The sequence below is a fragment of the Temnothorax longispinosus genome, chromosome 5 (assembly GCF_030848805.1).
Source record: "Temnothorax longispinosus isolate EJ_2023e chromosome 5, Tlon_JGU_v1, whole genome shotgun sequence".
Classification (NCBI taxonomy): Eukaryota; Metazoa; Arthropoda; class Insecta; order Hymenoptera; family Formicidae; genus Temnothorax; species Temnothorax longispinosus.
This window is the reverse complement of record NC_092362.1, coordinates 7,639,563-7,657,189: the sequence shown is the minus strand read 5'-3', so window position 1 is coordinate 7,657,189 and position 17,627 is coordinate 7,639,563. Positions and strand designations below refer to the sequence as shown.

The following is a 17,627-nucleotide window of genomic DNA, read 5'->3' as shown; positions in this document are numbered from 1 at the left end:
ATATATATTTTTTTTTATGCAAAGAGTAAAAATATCGTTAATCTTCGAAACATTATTTCAGTCTGTAATATAAAAGAGAAAAAGAAACTCAATTATATCTGCAAAACATTGGTGGAAATAATTATTATCTGACTTTAACAGAAATATATCTCTGACTTTTCTAATACGAATATTTCATCGTTTCCTATAACTTTCTTGAAATGGTAATAACTATTACGACAAAAATAAACGGCAATCAGTATGCTTCTCTTCACATTCATCGCCGTTTCTTTCAAATTCCTCTTTAGACGGTAACCACGCAATCATTCGATGCATATAATTCTGCAATTTATTATTGAGAGAGGTTTGCGCTGCTTTTATGATCGGAGATGATTTGCATAATAATAATCGAATGCAAGCAGAATCAGAACCAGTCATTTTCGCTATTAATTGATTCGGTAGATTCGGATTCCTTGCTTGATTAACTAAATTTCGAATCTATTAAACATAATTAAAAAATTTTTCACTTTATTAATATATTTGAATTACAAATATATCTCAGTTATGTATATGTGTACATATAATAAAACACTCAAATGTAAATATTGTAATCTTATAATTTTAATTATATTAATTTTAAATAGTTTTTTTGTTTGTTATTTAAATCAAAATTGAAATATCTCTCTCTCTCTCTCTCTCTCTCTCTCTTATACATATATATTTCATATTTGTAACAACTTACATTTTCATTTTTATTTTCCAAAGTAAATTTTAAAGGATCCCAAGCCAGTTCTTCGCCATCCTTATTTCTGGCAATATTATTTTGCGTTGATTTCAGTCCAAAAAGCGTACCTATCTATTAAAAGAAATAATCGTAACGTTTCCGAAATTTTACGTATCCGATATATTAAAGAAAAGTGTATACATTACACACCATGTGTATACACATGGTAAACAATTTATAGTATACATACATCTGACCATATACATATACATATATACATATAGGTATATGCCATGTGTATACTTACCATCTGTGCAAGAAATACAACACTATTAACTGCAATTGCTGCGACTTTTTGTGAATCAAATCCAATGAGTCGAAAGAAAGCAGAAACGAAATTTGAAGGACCAAACGATTGTTTTTCATCATTTCCATCTTCTCCTCGTTTTTGTTTTTGCTTATGACCTAAACTCTTGGACACCAAATCTGCAATATCTTTTGCCGTTTCCAGATAATTACTTGCATACTGTAATCCTGCCTTTATCTTATCCAGAACATCTGTAATTAAAAGTTTACTCTTATACAACGATTAATAATTTGGTACCAACAGATATCCCTCAAAAGGACAGTTTAACGAGAGCTTAATTCTTCAGAGAAAAAATAAACTCACCTTCTGTTTTTGTGAGTTGCACTTTGTCAAATATAGTTATACAAAGAACACAAAAGAGAAAACACGAAACGCTAGACATTTCGTCGAATCAAACTGTTGAACAATACTGAGACTACTACCCACTAAAGGATCTTAGTAAAACAGTTTATAACGGATGTTTTGCGTTAATTATGCATTTATTTCTATTCCGTTGCGTCTCCGACATAGTCCCCGTTGAGTTGCCTGTTATGTGATTGTCACTCTTCTTGCTTCGTCAGCCAAGCGTAAGAAAACCGCATCCGTGTTTCACATCACCATTTAGTCGTGTTCCTGTTAGAAGTCAGTAAAAAAGTTGACCAGAGTGACAAAAGTGTTGGAAGTAACATTCCAAATTTATATAGCTTATTATTATCGTCATAGATTGAAGAATCTGTACGGAAAGTGTTTAATATTATAAAAAATACGTAATTTTTGTACTCTTTCAAATTGAAATATTTAAAATAAGTGTATTTTTTCTGCTATTAAAAGTAAGTTAATATAACATACAAATTATTATAATATGTTAAAAAAAATTATGATAAAACTAAAGTGCGAATACATATTTATGTCTTAACAACCAGAAATTTTAGAACAGTCAGCTATGTTTTGCGGTTTATTAATATTTTATGCATTTTGCATTTTAAAAATGACATCTGGAGATCCTTCATCTTTATATCTCAATGAGATTCGCAGTTTGAGTGAATTACCAATGGATAAACTGATTCACATAAGATCTTCCCTCGCAAATAATAATGGTAAATTTTAAGATAATATTGAAGATATCCTGTGGTAGTATTGAAGATATACATGTGCAAGATGTATATATATATATATATATATATATATATATATATATATATAATAAAATGTAATAATAGTTGTCTATTTTTATATTATTTATAGATGTTAACGAAAATGAAAATGAAGATATCGATATGTACAGTAGAAGATTACCATTGACACTGCCAATGGCTTTGCCGGTGGCATTGAAGAGAAATAGCAAAAAGCCTATGAGACGACATGAGGAACACTATGATGAAAAAGGCAAGGACACGAAGATTTCAAAGATCTTTCAATTGGCAGTAACTGCGCTCTCTTTTCTCGCATTCGGTGGTTATCTCCTTACACTAATAATTACAGCAATTCGTCGCAATAGTACGCCCAACGGAAACGGAAATGTCCTCATATTCTCGGTAACGATTATAATCAAATTTCTTACGTTTAAACTGAACAATATTAAAAAATATACTTAGCGGTTATTTAATACCCGTTTTCATGGTTGCAAAATATCAATTTAATATGGTTTTATTATAAATTTTTATTATGTTATTTCTTCGATTAAATGTACAACTACTATAGAGAAGTAATTATTTGTCATTAAATTATTATTTTATTGCAAGATCTTTTTACACTTTTATAATTTTTTATAATCAATCTATATGTCTAATTAAGCGAACAATTACTTTTTTTAGAATTTGCAAAGCCTACAGAAACTAAACCGCCCCAAACGGAATATTTTAATATTCGATGCGATGGAGAACAACTTTGAAACAGACAAACTCTATGAAGGAATGATTATGCTTTCGAGAAGTTACGCCTTGTATAATTGACCACAAATCGTATAAACTCTGTATTCTATAAATATTTATTATTTATTCATAATTATATAATTAAGTAAATAAAAAAAATATTTAATTAACTTAATATATAGTTACAATATAGTTATACAATATAGTTATAATATAGTTATACAACAAATCAAAGTAAATATTTTATAAAAGAATTCAACAACAAGATTCCGCAATATAAAAATTATTGTTACAACAAATAAATTAGTAAGATATTATTTTCAATTATTGTTAAATTAATTGTTTTTATTGTAGCGCTAAAACTGTATGAGATATCGTAATAGAAGCCAAATGTGTGAATGAATAGAATAGATGAAATGTATAAGAATAAATTGTATTAGTAGACTTTGGAGAAGAGAATTTTTTCTTATAATTTTATGTGATCGAAAATTATGATGTCGATCGATTAACTCCATTCAAGAAGTACTTATCACGCAAATCTGCAGACTCTTGAAAATCCTAAAACCTAATAAAATCGAATAGAAGATCGTGCTGTGTATATATCTCGAAGAATATTCTTGGCGTGTGGGTAGAGAGGCAGCTTCAAACATGGCTCTTCAAATAAACATCTAAGTGGCTGTGTACTCCGCAGACCTACACGTAAAGATAACCATATGGCTCTCGCAAAGATATCATCGACCACATATGCGTCTCTATACCATTGTTTCACCGATATATGCGAATTCTTGTATATGTAAAGCTCTTCGAGAAATTTAATCCGTTTCTGATTACATGACGTTCATGTCCGAAAGTAGCAATTATGAGACGTAACGTATAACTTCCACCATCTTGTTATAAGCATTTAATTTATCCACATTTGAACACTTACATTAATTAGCCGGATTAAATATGATACTTTTAAAAGAATTGTATCAAACTTAAGCACATTTAAACATGTTTAATAATAGTATTAGTAAGAATGCTCAAATATCTAAAAATAGAATAATGTTCATTTTTTATATTTTTTATATTTTTGAAGACTATCTTAAGAAGTCGATAAAAAATATTTAAAATTATTCATATTTTAAAATAGCAAAAAACAAATATACCAAATTAAAGAAATCAAAAGCTGAATAACACATCCATACACACGCACACACATCAAGAATTTATTTATGCAAGAATTTATTATTTACAAAATTAACAGCTTAAGATATATTAGAAATAATTTATTATTATTAATGTTATTGTTATTGTCATTATTATCATCATTATCCATCATCATCATTATCATTATTATTATTATTATTATTATTATTATTATTATTATTATTATTATTATTATTATTATTATTGCTATCATTATATACGATTTTTTATCTTTTCAAAGCCTCTCTCAGAGAATATTACCTTAGCTTGACATTTATATCCGCAGCATCCGACACATCATCTTGGCCAGACCAATCTTCTCGTAGTCCCGCCTACTAGTATTTTCGTGGACCAATCCAGTTAATCCAGCTAAAGCACAACTGGTGATTTTTTTTCAGCCAGAAATTTCTCAACATGGCAGAGTTCACTCATTCACTTTTACACTGTTCTGCAGTGCTCACAAATATTTTTTGCTAAAGTGATAAATCCTCATTAATTCAGACTTCATTCTTAAACTTATATTTAATATAATTATGTGCATTTAAAAATAGTGTCATAAAGAGTGAAGCAAGTGAATTAATGTAAATAGTGAAGTAATTATACAATAAATCGACAAACATTACTGGAATTTATTTTACATTATTTTTAATTATAATTCTCTATAAACTTATATTTCCTATAAACAGATACGTGCATAAGATAAAAACGTGGATTTTCAAATGTCATTAACGCAAATTATGTGCTAACTTTTGACGAGTTCGTAGAAAAGACGATGAACGACGTTAATACTTTCATCATGGATAACGCTAATTGTTCTAGACAATTGAAATTTGGCGTGGATCGCATATTATCGAATGAAATTTTTACCAAAAAAACAGGTAAATATAAATAGCATTTGAAAATTATTATAAAAATAATTTATAACATACTACTACATAGAATTGTTTTTACTTTTATATATAATAATCGTAATTAACTTATAACTTATTTCACAAATTTTTTTCGGATAGCTTTCCATATCAAGTTACATATTCTCCTTTTAATCAAATCTATTAACTTAATGGAATTTATATGTATTAATTTTTCCTCATTCATAACTTTAAATAAAAATTATACTTTTTAATTTTAATACTTCTTTCTAACAATAATAAAGCTCTATGTCATTACAATTATATAGTATGTCTAATAATATTATTATTTCTATATATACCTTATAAAAATTTTAATTTACCGAAATCGGTACGTTGATAGATATTCTTAAGCCACTTCCAATACAACTTCCATCAATACGTTGTCCCTGCATCGAAAGTTGCGAGCGATGCGAAAATGTCAGAACTTGCATTTCATTTCCGCATGTCCATTCGTCATTATCTGAGGGCATTACATCTGCATCTTATACTGGCCTGATGGAGGGTATAGGAACTTTATATCGGCCGGCACCGTTACGCCCCGTACCAAGAGGTAAATCCTAATACACTAGATTTTTAATATATCTCGATTTACTCAAAATTTGCATTAGAAAAATTTAATATTTTACACTACATAATGTGTCCTAGAGAGAGAGAGAGAGAGAGAACTGATATTTTTATAATTGTAGAAATAAATGCTTTTTTCTCACTGAAAATCAAGTCGAAACAAGTTCATTATTTATTGTATCTTTTCAATATTTAAGATTGTGCAAATTTGCAACTTAACATTTATGCGTTCTATTAAAATAAAGTCTAATTGATATTAGTTAAATATAACTTTATCATATGGTTTGTCTTTTGAGAATCAGCTTGTCAGACGCTATGACCATTTAAAATATCGAGTAGGGTTTTCCTATATAAAAGGATTCATAAGAATATCCTAAAAAGATTCAACTAATTATAAGCGTCGCCGGTCACATCATTGCTCCCAAATGTTACCATATGGACATACTGTCTTGTCCTTCTGATATTCAGAAGCAAGTAGAACAAAATATTTACGTATCAGTGTATTCACGTGTTTCCTGTCTGTGTTTAAACGACATCTTAAGTGCCACCAAGCGTTTATGCATGGCGTAAACAGCGGTTTCGATGCGCATTTTCTCAGTTGGTTGAAATCTATAGTAACATCTATATTTTTTCTTTTTTTATTTAAGACTCTCTCTCTCTCTCTCTCTCTCGCTCTCTTATCTCCTCCCTCTTTCTGCATTGTCCCTCCCGTATTCATAAAATTACTGCATGTAGGATCTAAAACAAGTGTATATTTAATAAATCTGAGCAATTATACACTAATCTAGTCATTCATATTTTTAGCAAATTCTATTTAAATAGAAACAAAATAATAAGTTTATAAATATAATAATAGCAATATAAATCAATTTTCGAGTTATTACAAAAATTTGGTATATCTAATTATTAAAAAGTCTTTTTATTATGCTATGTTCTCTCTCTCTCTCTCTCTCTCTCTCTCTCTCTCTCTCTCTCTCTCTCTCTCTCTCTCTCTCTCTCTCTCTTATATTTTTCCATAATATTAATGTATAAACTCCCCTATATTATTAGATTAATTCTTTGCAACATCCAAAATTAGATGTAGCAAAATCTACAAATTAGAAATATACTGGACTAGAGATCAACACAGAAACCTCAAAATAACTATGACGTTAAAGTTATCTGTCCGAATTTGTACGAAGATTCGGTTTGAGCGGGAGTACCACACTGTTTAAATACGTACAGATGTTGTATACTTTCGTACGATCGTAAATCAGCCCGAAGTACCCCATACTCTCCGGGGTTTCTTCGGACTAACAATAAGATCTGTATATGTAGAACTGAGACCTATCGCGCTAAGAGCAGCATTTATCTCTAATGATGCTTCTTTATCTCTGTTTAATTTGCAAAAAATTCGTAAATTGTTTTCCTTGAATGTAGGTATATTTAATATTTTCGAAATAAATCTTCTCTAAATCTCAAAAAATTGTTTAATATATTTCCAATAAGTACTTTTAAAATAAATTTTTATATTATCAAATGCAAAAAATTAAGTTTTATACATACATATATATATTATTAGAAAAATTATTAAGTTACAATATAAAATTCTCAAGTTTGTTAGGAGACAATTGAGATAATAATATTCACCTTTCAGCACTTATTTCATCTTCCTCAACGGTGAACTCTTCGGAAACAAACACACGGAGAAAGAGGTCGTGGTCCAGAGCCGTCTTTAGTTCTTTACAGCGGAAAGGCTTGGAAAGAAGATTCTCTCTACAGAAATACATCACGAAACCAGACAGACGACAGTTGGCAGCAACTTTAGGTCTAACCGACGCACAGGTTACATAATTTATCAAATAAAATCTGATATGTCAAACTTTGTGTCCTGTAAAATGAAGAAATTTTAAGATTTGTTATTGCACTTTTAAGGAAATAATATTAATAATAAAAAAACATCATATTTATGTTTCAAAAAGTCATCTTTACATCATTAGGTCAAAGTTTGGTTTCAAAATCGTCGGATGAAGTGGCGGCATACAAGAGAGAGCGAAAACGCTGCATTGACCGGTCCAGATTCTACGCAGGATTTTCCGCAAAAATTAGTTGAATCCATCGCCAATGATACGATGCAACAAGACGAAGAAGATATAGAAATCGATTAGACTTATAGATTTACGAAATTTCCACATATAAGGCAAAAAATAATTTTATTTTAAAATATAATTGCATCTATAAGCATTTATCAAAAGTCTAAGAATTATTACGAGATGACTATATATATATATATATATATAATAATTATATAATATATAATAAATACAAATCGTACCAATGTGGTTAATAAAAAATATCACAATAGTAGTGCGGTTGGACGGTTTTTTTTTTTTTTGGTTTCTGCTCCTTTGGGAAGGAGCAAAGCGCCTTCAACCCTGCCTTTGGGTTATATAGCGCGGTTGGACGGTTGGACTCGATTTAGGTTAGGTCAGGCATGACAGCAGACAGTACGGGCTGCGTTCGGAAACGTCACCCGAGCGCACACGAGCACACTCCCCTCTCCTTCTATCTCAACAAGTTAAGGCCTTCACACATAAAATCGCATAAGGACGTAAAACGTAAGCGTAAGAAAATCGACCAATCCCAATCAAGTATTGTGCTGACCGTAACCCCAGTAGGGGAAAATACTTGATTGGGATTGATCGATTTTCTTACGCTTACGTTTTACGTTCTTACGCGATTTTATGTGTGAAGGCCTTTAGAAAGAGAAGGGAGCACAACCGAGTGATGCTTCCGAACACAGCCCGGTATATCTGACGGACTTTTACTTGACTAGCTGTGTCGGCGAAAGGACTACCTTAATAAAATAACTTTATAAATACACACATTAATATATACGCTTTTCTATTTTTTCGATATGCTGCCGTGGCAACGTTTTTGTTATTTCCTTTCTCGTCAGTGTTAAGTGTGTTAACATATATAACTCGGTCGCCATTACTTGGCAATATTTGGCGATCTTTTTAGACTTTCTAAACAATATTTATTAGCAAGTATGAACAAAAATTCAAATTTCTGTTAATATATTATATATGTTAATGTATCATATATACATTATAAATAGCTCGCATCTGTGTTTCTAAACAATCTCACGTACATTTAACTGCATTTTATATTTAGGGTGTAAGACTGTGTCTTTAACGTTATAAAAATATCATAATTTCAAAGCAAAATGATACGTTGCTTAATGCAATCCATTCTTGTTGCTCGAGATCTTTCATTGCAAACGTACAAAAAATGTTTATATCGCTCAACGATGAAACTGGCAGATACGTTAACAAGTACTGAGGAAAAAAAATGCGTACCACTCAATTCCAATGACGTAATAGGTAAGAGAAATAGTACTTAATTATTCAAATAATCACCGTTTAATAATAATATTTCGTAATATTCGAAATGCAAGTGACATATAAATATGTATATAAACTAATTGTAAGTCACTGCACATTTTAAGAAGAAAATATTTTGTCATAGTCTTAATATTAATGGGTATTACTCTCTGTCACATCTCAAATTTCTCTAATTCAGCCGCCTCTATGACGCAATCGCATGCAATTCCAACGGTAAATGCAACTGTAACGTCAACACAAACGATGCCATTATTGGAGACAGCAAATTCTGAGACAGCCATGGAAAGCTTTAAAATTCCTACATCCAAAGTTGTGCCACGTGTTCGTATAGAAAAAGCACCATTACCATTTGAGGAGATTCCTGGCCCAATGATTCTGAAATTATGGGAAAAATATTGGAGATACGTGCCACTCTTGGGTACGCAACTGTTTTGCAGTCTGCTAATAAGCAGACTTACCCAGGGTACGATCCCTTGCATTTCAATTGCCTTGAAATTCGAAAAGCTCTTTTGTATTTTTAAATTGATTTCAAAGAATTAAAGATGTGAAACAAAATTTCGTTTTGTCTTTGTACGTAATAATGCACGTAGAATGTAAATTAATTTTGCTTTTTCGAATTTTAAGCAAATTGCTTCCTATAAGGCTTACAAAATAGGTGAAATATACAAAATATATGAAAAGTTTCTAAATTTTATAGATGCATATGTATTTAAATAAGTTACATATTTATATACCGTAGTATAGGTAGAAAACTTTTAAGAGCTATATTTTTTTATAAAATATGAAAAAAACACTGTCATTATATGATAAAATATTGCATATGTATAGAATAAACTTTGATATCTAAGAAAGTGAAGAAATATTAACGTAACAAATATTTGTTAGAGTATAATTAATCTTATTAATAATGTAAACGGTTAAACAAATTAATGTGCAAGAATTATACGTATAAAAGAAACTTTATAATCTGATATTATATTAATTAAGAATAATTTGATGTTATATTGTAGGACGATTATCCTGGAATCGCAATATCACGCCAATCAAGTACTTGTTTGATGAATATGGGTGCATCGTGCGGATTAACGGACCGCTTGTGAATGATATAATTATGATTCACAGGTGAGATATCATAGCTTTCATATTTTTCCCAACAATCAATTCACCAATCATTCTAGGCCTGAGCACATAGCAGAAGTTTTCAAACAGGAAAGCGAGTCACCTATTCGTAGTGGCATCGATATCCTTCAACATTATCGCCTTAATCATCATAAATATCGTTCCGCTGGAGCGTTTTCTCTGTAAGTATAATACAATTGATTATGAAAAAAAAAATTCAATACAACCATTAAAATGTTGTATATAAAATAATAAATTCAATTGTGCAAGAGGATACAATAATTTAAATTCATATCCTAAAGAAATGTTTATTTTTAAATAAAACAAACCTGAATATTTAGTCATGTTTCGTCTATATATAAGCTTTCGTGAGCTTGATAAAAATATAGCTTAATACAACATGTTACCTATAATATACGTTATCTTTCTTTAAATATTTAACAATTAGTTTTATTATTTTCTCGGTGTCTATAGATAGCATTTAGTAATGCATGCAATAATTTAATAAATAATTGGGTAATAAATTTTATAAAATATTAGACAAGATTTGGAATGGTTGGAAGTGAAAAAGAAAATTAATCAGCCGTTGCATGAGACTATTTCCGATTATATTGGAAAATTGGATTCAGTGTGTGACGAACTTACTAATAGAATTCGTAATATACGTAACCGTCAAGATGAGGTACGACAGCGAATAGTAAATAATTAATATTGCTGCACAATAATATTAATTGTCTTAAATTTAACCTATATTTCTTCTATATGAATAATATTAAAAAATGGGACAATGTGTTTTATATATATGGAAGCAAACTCAGGTCTTACAAAATTAATAATGAGCAAATTTGTTTAAAAAAACGAACAAACACATTTTATTGTGCATAACTACTAAACGTTAACATAATAGTTTAAAAAGTAGTTCTTTAGTTAGTATTTGAACAACAGGTACCAGCAAATTTTCATCGAGAACTCACCGCATGGGGTATGGAATGCTTCTATATGACGATGTTCAACAAACACTTTGGTTTTCTTGATTCTACCTCGAAATCAGCCTCTGAAGCTACAAAAATTATTAATGCATTAATCACGGCTCACACGTATATGAGTCGCTGCGAAACTGGATTTCAGGTGTGGAGATTCTTCGAAACTCCATTCGCTAAAAAACTTTATGCAGCTTGCGACGTTCTTGACGAGTAAGTCAACAAAGTTTATCTGCTTTAATAAAGCTTACTTACTATAACCATATGTGCTTCTGTTTACATAATAAATATGAGCGCGTATAATTACAATTTTATTTATTATTTATTTAATTACGTTAATTACATAATTTTTCAATTTTAATATTATATTTTGCTAATTTCTCAAATGGCCATTTACTTACTTATTTTTTCCAGAGTTATTGGAAAATATATTCGTCAAACTCAGAATAAACTGCAGACTTCATCACTGTCAAAGCAAGAAAAATTTACGAATGAAGAGAGAAATTTACCATTACTCGAAAAAATGATGATTCAGCGTATTCATCCAAATGACATTTCTATCCTCTTGATGGACACGATTATTCTAGGCGTTCAAGCTGTAATACGCAATAATTTAACATAACTGTAATAAGAATGTAAATTGCTTTTATCTTAAATTTTCAGGTCATTAATTGCGAAGCATTCCTACTTTATTTCCTAGCGAAGAATCCTAGAGTACAGAAACGGTTGTATAATGAAATAATCTCTGTTTCATCTAAAACGTCTAAAGAATGTACTCAGACAAAAGAAAGTTTGGAAAATATGCCATATCTAAAAGCATGCATAAAAGAAAGTCTTAGGTAACAGAAATTGTAAAAGTAAGATAACTTTATGTAACATTATAATTTGGATTATTTAAAATTTTAAATAGTTCTAAATTATTGTCTATAAAAAGTGGCAAAGTGGGAAAATAACTAAATGTGTCAACCAATTATTATATGTAATGTAATATTTTTTATGAAAGGTTGCGACCAGCATTTCCCTATTTAACAAGATTATTATCGTCGGCAATTTCGTTACATGGATACACGATACCAAAAGGAGTAAGTTGTATATAGATGTTAGTTGAAGTCTAGAAGCGATATAATGAATAATTTTTATTTTCTAGACTTTTGTCATAATGGCAAGTCAAATAACGTCACAGCGTGAGGAACATTTTGAAGATCCTGAAAAATATCAACCTGAAAGATGGTTAAATCGGGATGAATATGCGTATAATGATTATCAAGAGTATTCGTGTCTACCTTTTGGCTATGGTGTACGATCCTGTCTGGGACGAAATATGGCTGAAATACAAATGATGTTACTTACTGCAAAAGTATATAAGTTTTATTAGGCATTAAGGCGTAAGTAGGTATAATAAAGAAGAGATATAAAAATATATCTTATTTTTTACAGTTGGTACAAGAGTTCACAATCGAGTATGATTATGCTGAGATTCAAAGTCGATTTCTTATGATAAATGTACCAAATAGATCATTACGTTTTCGATTTGTAGATAGAAATTAAAAAAGAAAAAGAAATATGGAATTCAGATTAAAAGAATCTGAAAAAACAAGATAATTATTAGATATGAAGATGTATCTTTCCTATAATCATATATATTATAAGAATTATTATTATATCATATTATAAGAATTATTATCGCAAGATTATCTCTGTACAAAAGCTGTATGAAGGAGGGAAAAAAACTTATGTATTAACCGTACTGTTTTCTTATGTCAAAAACTACATAATTATTTTATTAACAAAATAGCTTAGAAGTTACAGTAAAATATGTATTTATGTTTGTATTCAATGCGCTCTAATCTACTTGAAACGTACAAATTATTTATAAGAAAAGTATATTTGTACTAATTAAAACGTTAGAGATTATGATATTAATTGTTACAAATAAAATCACTAATTTAACAACTATTGTTAAAATTTATTTATAGATATATATAACTCTATTAATATATATATAATCTATTATATATCTATTATAATATATATATGTAGGTCTAGAGGTATGTTCCGGGACTGTTTACGTTTTTTGAAATGTACAGTCCTGGAATATAACGCATATATATGTAATCAGATTCAAAAATTGTCCCGAAACGTGCCGTAGGACATGAATTTTTTCCAGGACAGTCCTGGAAACTGCCAAATGTCCTGGAATATACCGATGTAAAAAAATAAAAGTCCCGGAACATACTTCCGACCTACATATATATATATATATATGTATATATATATAACTTCTATTAATATAATATAATTAATATATATAAAATCTTTCCATATGGATATCTATGGGATATTCTTACTAATAAATACACACGTTTTTATTACATCATCATTGCAGTTCTACTAGAAGACATTTCAAAAATATATAATTTGTAGATTTTTACCTTAAATTTGATCGTTTTTCTACTCCTGACCCATCATGATACGCACAAATGCCATGTATGAGAAAACTGTCGAGATATACTAAGAAAATAATAAATTTTTAAATACAAAATAGTTATTAAATCTAAGAAAAAAAATGAATTCAAAATAAGAATCTAAGAAGTGAAAAGCAATAATAAAAATGTAAAATAATATAAATTCTTACCGATGCATAATAGTTCATAGACAAGTTTGGTAATGCACCTGGAACTGAAACGGTGACCGGATGTTGACTTCTTAATATGATATGTACTAAAACCTTCCGCATGGTCAGATCGTCACTGTACCATAGTGATTCGTAGACGGCAGACGCTATATTGGTACTCTAATAACAATTTTTGAAAAAGACATTAGAAAAAGTACAAAATGGAATTTTGTCATCCCTGCTACATGTAATTATGCATTTTATTTTATATACAAATAACTAACCATGCTCATTACATTGTCAGCTGGCCAGGCATACATATAGAGTTCCACAAAGCCACAAAAAGCTATCATAAGAAACGTCCATTTCACTGACCATGGTTGACGCTGTTATGTGTAAATATGGGGAAAGATAATATGATATGTACGCATAATACTATGTAATGTACTGTGTATTGCATTATACAAGAAACAAATGTTTCAGTAAGTTCCAAGCAATTCACTTTCCATAAGCGGATAAACGAATGAGAAAATCATACAGCATTATTTTATGAAGTAAAACTTTTTTCACGGAATATACATATAATAACTTTCATACACGAATGCACTATACACTAATATATATATATATATATATATATATATATATATATATATATACTTACACTCATAAAAGTAAGATAACCGAATATTACAGCGCCGGTACTAAAAGTCACGCATAATAATGCTACGTAACGAATTGCACGCGTCACTTCTCTTGCATACCTATAAATATTTGTTTTTAGAAAGCATAATTGTTCTATTACGTCTCATAACTATTAAGGTGCCAATTCATGGGACGCTGAAAAACAGCGTTGAGCGACGTCACGTGACATCACTATGATGCCAGCGTCAAGAAAGAGAAGTTGGATTTTTCCAACTTCAAGCGTCAAAGCCAAAGCAGCGCGAAGACGCCGAAATTTTGACGCTGTTTTCCTTTTCATGAATTTCAATTGACGCCGGCGTCAATTGTGGTCATGCGACCTTCTATATGCGATCTTTATACATTTAATTTTTTCCTTTTTTTCTCTCTCTTTTCAAATCTATATATTACGTACCTAAGTAGTAGACTATGTTCACGCGTATATTTGATCAGTTCATTGATGTTCGTCGTTGTACGAAACCGAACGGACAAAATGTCGAATCTGGCAGCTACAAACCAAAGTAGGAGAGCAGGAAAGGTATTGGTGCTAACTTGTATCACACATTGATAAGCGATTAATATATGATGCGCGTAAATGATAGTTTTCAATGGTTGAAGTTGCACGTCGAACGGGTACTCCGCCTCACTTGGAAATGATTGTGACGAAAATAAAGGCATCATTATAACGCTGATTCCTGTCATTGCCAACCAACAAAGAATGATACCTACATGCAGTAATTAGACTTATTATTTAAAAAAAATTTGTTTTAATAGTTAAAGCTGATGCTGTACATACCATAAAATAACTTGCATTTGTCGACATATTGTTGAAGAATTTCCTTTTCGTATTCTTGCGCTCTCTGATAATAACTCTCCATTTCCAAAATGATAAACTGCATTGCCAAAGCTTATATTAATTAAGTTCTTTCATTATTTTATAAATACAGAAATTAGTAATGAAAGATTTCATGTTATTCTTGATTTGAATTGTCCCAATTTTATATAGTAATAATTATAATTATACGGCAAAATTTCCAAAGACAGCGTAGAAAAAATTATAAATATTTACACCTATATTTCTGTTTAAATAATATTCTTATTTTATAAAGCAAATAGTTTATAATCGTTAAATAAAACGTTTGGTTTAACAGTTTATCTTATACCTACATAAATACAAACAGTTTCTACAAGTCTGAGCAGAAATATGTACTACAGATATGTTATTACAGCTAGAATAATTACAGAAATGTATACTACAGATTTTGTTAAATTTTTTATTATAGAGGCATGGCTTTTTTACCAATTTAATATAAAATCTTTAATATAAAAATCCTACCTGCAAACGTTTGTTTTGCATCGTAAAGAGTATCAGCTGTAATGGAACTTGCACGATGGCGCTCAATTGGCATCCTAATTTCATCACTAGAAGCACATTATCGCTGTGCTTGTAGAGTGTCCATACCGCCGCAATGGCGAGTACTATCGAGTTCGTGAGGCAAAAACACTGGAAGGCACTGCGAACGAGTCTTTGGAGCTTCGTCGCGTTCGGTGGAAGAGGCCAACAGCAAGCGAATGTCAAGTATACCCTCAGAAAGGCGATTACTTTATCCAGCGTTACCTTTCCTTCCATGTTTAAGACACGACGGAAATTCAAGCTAGCATTGTATAAACCGTAGGTAATATAATCACCCTCAAAGTTTGATGCCAAGATAATTTGCCAGTGAGTAGACGCTATAATAACTCACTATCGTGAGGCGCCAGATGATGTACATGCGGTGCATACGATATAAGCAGGGCTATACACCCTACCCTCAAAGCAGGATGCATTGATTCTCAATGGATCTCAATGTGTATAATCGTGTTGTATAAAAAAATTACAATTTCATAAATCATATTAAATGTTCAGCTAAGTGATTGCATTATATTATTAAAAACATACTGTAAATAAAACTTCAGTTTTAATATCGCAAAATTTAAATTTTAATAAGTTATGCAATATTATTTAATATTTTAATAAATCACATATGTGTCGAACATTATTTCAAGTTCATACTTTGAAGCTCGCTTTTAGAAGCTATATTGCTTTTGGAAATGTCAAAGCCTATAAGACACAATTCTCGAATTATTATTTTACTTACATTAAAGTTATTCCGTCAAAAAGATGACTTCCAAGAAAAATTTGCAATATTGAAGTTTCCGAGGATCTCAGGTACTATGAATTACACCCGGAAAATGGATAGAGGAGCGATTTTTACAAACATTTATTGATTAGACAGCCTTGCCTTTAACTACATTTCCCACCATATGAGGACGAGGAAGACTAAGACTGCTTAATTAATCATATGCATCGAACACAATGCTACCGCGAATTTACAAACACTTTCAGACACTACACGCACTATTACGATCTAACGGTAATTGTCTAGTAATAATTAAATCCAGTACAGCGATAGCGAAGTATAATTAGCACAATGAAGTGAAGTTACACGGTTCCTTGTGAGATTGTCTGCAATGTATCGTAATAAAGACAGCAAAACATGGATGGTAAAGCAATTCAGCTAAATAGAGACACGGTGACTATCTGGCAATATGTTATATAATTTATTAATTAACATTTATATTTTCGGTCAATGGTTACACATTTTATACATCTCCATTATATCACGTCTGCTTTTAATTCTTTTAATCTTATGTTATTAATTTCAGACACTTATATTTTATAATCAAATGCAAATTAAAAATTTTGCTAAATATAAAAGGATACGATTATATTTCTATTAATATAATAAACTTATATAATTACGGATTGACATATTATACATATAGATATGTATTCTCTGATTCATATTTGACAACGAAGCAACCGTCGTATAAGTAACTCATGCATATTTATTATATTTGTCATTTGAATTATTTTATTATCTACATATTACAAACATTTAAACAATAAAGGAGGGTATCGGCCAATAACGAGCGAAAACAAATTAGTTAGAATTATCGATTTTTTCAAATGTATTGTCAACAATGTTGAAGGGACGTTTCGGCACACTGTGCCTTCTTCAGCCTCATAATATACATTAAAATATACGCTTCAGACTATTTTTAGCATTATAACCCATTGTAGGCCAGGGTTTATATAAACATAAAAATACGAAACAAGCTCGTGTATATAAACTATAAAGGAGGGTATCGGCCAATAACGAGCGAAAACAAATTAGTTAGAATTATCGATTTTTTCAAATGTATTGTCAACAATGTTGAAGG

General features: G+C 30.1%; 5 protein-coding genes across 17 annotated transcripts; 3 read left to right on the top strand and 2 right to left on the bottom strand.

The window, feature by feature from the left end:
• Positions 1-35: 35 nt before the first annotated feature.
• LOC139813898 (uncharacterized) lies at positions 36-4,507 on the bottom strand. Its single transcript, XM_071779752.1, has 5 exons — positions 4,370-4,507; positions 1,374-1,682; positions 1,011-1,261; positions 722-835; positions 36-477 (listed from the first exon to the last, which is right to left on the bottom strand). The coding sequence occupies exons 2-5, from the start codon at positions 1,450-1,452 to the stop codon at positions 214-216; spliced, it is 708 nt and encodes a 235-aa protein (XP_071635853.1). The 5' UTR covers positions 1,453-1,682; positions 4,370-4,507; the 3' UTR covers positions 36-213.
• On the top strand, positions 1,680-4,292 carry LOC139813900 (uncharacterized). Of its 4 annotated transcripts, none has more exons than XM_071779758.1 (4): positions 1,680-2,146; positions 2,295-2,435; positions 2,532-2,584; positions 2,864-4,292. In XM_071779758.1, the coding sequence occupies exons 1-4, from the start codon at positions 1,993-1,995 to the stop codon at positions 2,999-3,001; spliced, it is 486 nt and encodes a 161-aa protein (XP_071635859.1). In that variant the 5' UTR covers positions 1,680-1,992; the 3' UTR covers positions 3,002-4,292. The 4 variants fall into 4 exon arrangements, with proteins under 4 accessions (XP_071635859.1, XP_071635858.1, XP_071635857.1 ...); XM_071779757.1 differs by having other exon boundaries at positions 1,680-1,879; positions 1,982-2,146; positions 2,295-2,584; positions 2,864-4,283; XM_071779756.1 differs by having other exon boundaries at positions 1,680-1,879; positions 1,973-2,146; positions 2,295-2,584; positions 2,864-4,283.
• A 73-nt stretch (positions 4,508-4,580) lies between the features above and the next one.
• Positions 4,581-7,856, top strand: LOC139813899 (H2.0-like homeobox protein). 2 transcript variants are annotated; one of them, XM_071779754.1, is made up of 5 exons: positions 4,581-4,701; positions 4,795-4,986; positions 5,360-5,569; positions 7,220-7,407; positions 7,563-7,856. In XM_071779754.1, exons 2-5 carry the CDS (start codon positions 4,881-4,883, stop codon positions 7,728-7,730), a joined length of 672 nt encoding a protein of 223 aa, XP_071635855.1. In that variant the 5' UTR covers positions 4,581-4,701; positions 4,795-4,880; the 3' UTR covers positions 7,731-7,856. The 2 variants fall into 2 exon arrangements, with proteins under 2 accessions (XP_071635855.1, XP_071635854.1); XM_071779753.1 differs by having other exon boundaries at positions 4,581-4,986.
• Positions 7,857-8,688: 832 nt separating this feature from the next.
• On the top strand, positions 8,689-12,750 carry LOC139813903 (probable cytochrome P450 12a5, mitochondrial). Of its 2 annotated transcripts, XM_071779760.1 has the most exons (11): positions 8,689-8,948; positions 9,094-9,432; positions 9,980-10,091; positions 10,148-10,270; positions 10,629-10,770; positions 11,034-11,281; positions 11,483-11,666; positions 11,732-11,907; positions 12,072-12,150; positions 12,216-12,425; positions 12,506-12,750. In XM_071779760.1, the coding sequence occupies exons 1-11, from the start codon at positions 8,792-8,794 to the stop codon at positions 12,614-12,616; spliced, it is 1,881 nt and encodes a 626-aa protein (XP_071635861.1). In that variant the 5' UTR covers positions 8,689-8,791; the 3' UTR covers positions 12,617-12,750. The 2 variants fall into 2 exon arrangements, 1 of the variants encoding a protein (XP_071635861.1); XR_011732297.1 differs by lacking the exons at positions 8,689-8,948; positions 9,094-9,432; positions 9,980-10,091; ... (3 more) ...; positions 12,216-12,425; positions 12,506-12,750 and having other exon boundaries at positions 10,146-10,270; positions 11,034-11,625.
• LOC139813896 (uncharacterized) lies at positions 11,936-16,640 on the bottom strand. 8 transcript variants are annotated; one of them, XR_011732295.1, is made up of 10 exons: positions 16,502-16,562; positions 15,700-16,168; positions 15,160-15,256; positions 14,779-15,088; positions 14,347-14,446; positions 13,967-14,068; positions 13,704-13,862; positions 13,501-13,579; positions 12,352-12,653; positions 11,936-12,288 (listed from the first exon to the last, which is right to left on the bottom strand). XR_011732295.1 is itself a non-coding variant. In XM_071779748.1 (9 exons), the coding sequence occupies exons 2-8, from the start codon at positions 15,991-15,993 to the stop codon at positions 13,520-13,522; spliced, it is 1,122 nt and encodes a 373-aa protein (XP_071635849.1). In that variant the 5' UTR covers positions 15,994-16,168; positions 16,502-16,562; the 3' UTR covers positions 12,884-13,157; positions 13,501-13,519. The 8 variants fall into 8 exon arrangements, 6 of the variants coding, with proteins under 6 accessions (XP_071635849.1, XP_071635845.1, XP_071635846.1 ...); XR_011732296.1 differs by having other exon boundaries at positions 11,936-12,273; XM_071779748.1 differs by lacking the exons at positions 11,936-12,288; positions 12,352-12,653 and adding an exon at positions 12,884-13,157.
• Between the last annotated feature and the right edge of the window lie 987 nt (positions 16,641-17,627).

What these genes read in the sequence shown, in the direction of transcription:
- LOC139813898 (XM_071779752.1), bottom strand. Translation starts at nt 1,452, where the DNA reads ATGTCTAGCGTTTCGTGTTTTCTCTTTTGTGTTCTTTGTATAACTATA. An exon ending in GCAACTCACAAAAACAGAAG is followed by an intron (nt 1,262 to 1,373) that starts GTGAGTTTATTT and finishes TTTTAATTACAG; the next exon opens with ATGTTCTGGATAAGATAAAG. An exon ending in TGGAAAATAAAAATGAAAAT is followed by an intron (nt 478 to 721) that starts GTAAGTTGTTAC and finishes TATGTTTAATAG; the next exon opens with ATTCGAAATTTAGTTAATCA.
- LOC139813900 (XM_071779757.1), top strand. Translation starts at nt 1,993, where the DNA reads ATGTTTTGCGGTTTATTAATATTTTATGCATTTTGCATTTTAAAAATG. An exon ending in TTCCCTCGCAAATAATAATG is followed by an intron (nt 2,147 to 2,294) that starts GTAAATTTTAAG and finishes TATTATTTATAG; the next exon opens with ATGTTAACGAAAATGAAAAT. An exon ending in GAAATGTCCTCATATTCTCG is followed by an intron (nt 2,585 to 2,863) that starts GTAACGATTATA and finishes TACTTTTTTTAG; the next exon opens with AATTTGCAAAGCCTACAGAA.
- LOC139813899 (XM_071779754.1), top strand. Translation starts at nt 4,881, where the DNA reads ATGAACGACGTTAATACTTTCATCATGGATAACGCTAATTGTTCTAGA. An exon ending in AATTTTTACCAAAAAAACAG is followed by an intron (nt 4,987 to 5,359) that starts GTAAATATAAAT and finishes GTACGTTGATAG; the next exon opens with ATATTCTTAAGCCACTTCCA. An exon ending in GTTACGCCCCGTACCAAGAG is followed by an intron (nt 5,570 to 7,219) that starts GTAAATCCTAAT and finishes TTCACCTTTCAG; the next exon opens with CACTTATTTCATCTTCCTCA.
- LOC139813903 (XM_071779760.1), top strand. Translation starts at nt 8,792, where the DNA reads ATGATACGTTGCTTAATGCAATCCATTCTTGTTGCTCGAGATCTTTCA. An exon ending in AATAAGCAGACTTACCCAGG is followed by an intron (nt 9,433 to 9,979) that starts GTACGATCCCTT and finishes GTTATATTGTAG; the next exon opens with GACGATTATCCTGGAATCGC. An exon ending in TGATGTTACTTACTGCAAAA is followed by an intron (nt 12,426 to 12,505) that starts GTATATAAGTTT and finishes TATTTTTTACAG; the next exon opens with TTGGTACAAGAGTTCACAAT.
- LOC139813896 (XM_071779744.1), bottom strand. Translation starts at nt 15,993, where the DNA reads ATGGAAGGAAAGGTAACGCTGGATAAAGTAATCGCCTTTCTGAGGGTA. An exon ending in CAAATGCAAGTTATTTTATG is followed by an intron (nt 15,089 to 15,159) that starts GTATGTACAGCA and finishes TACTGCATGTAG; the next exon opens with GTATCATTCTTTGTTGGTTG. An exon ending in CTATGAACTATTATGCATCG is followed by an intron (nt 13,580 to 13,703) that starts GTAAGAATTTAT and finishes TTATTTTCTTAG; the next exon opens with TATATCTCGACAGTTTTCTC.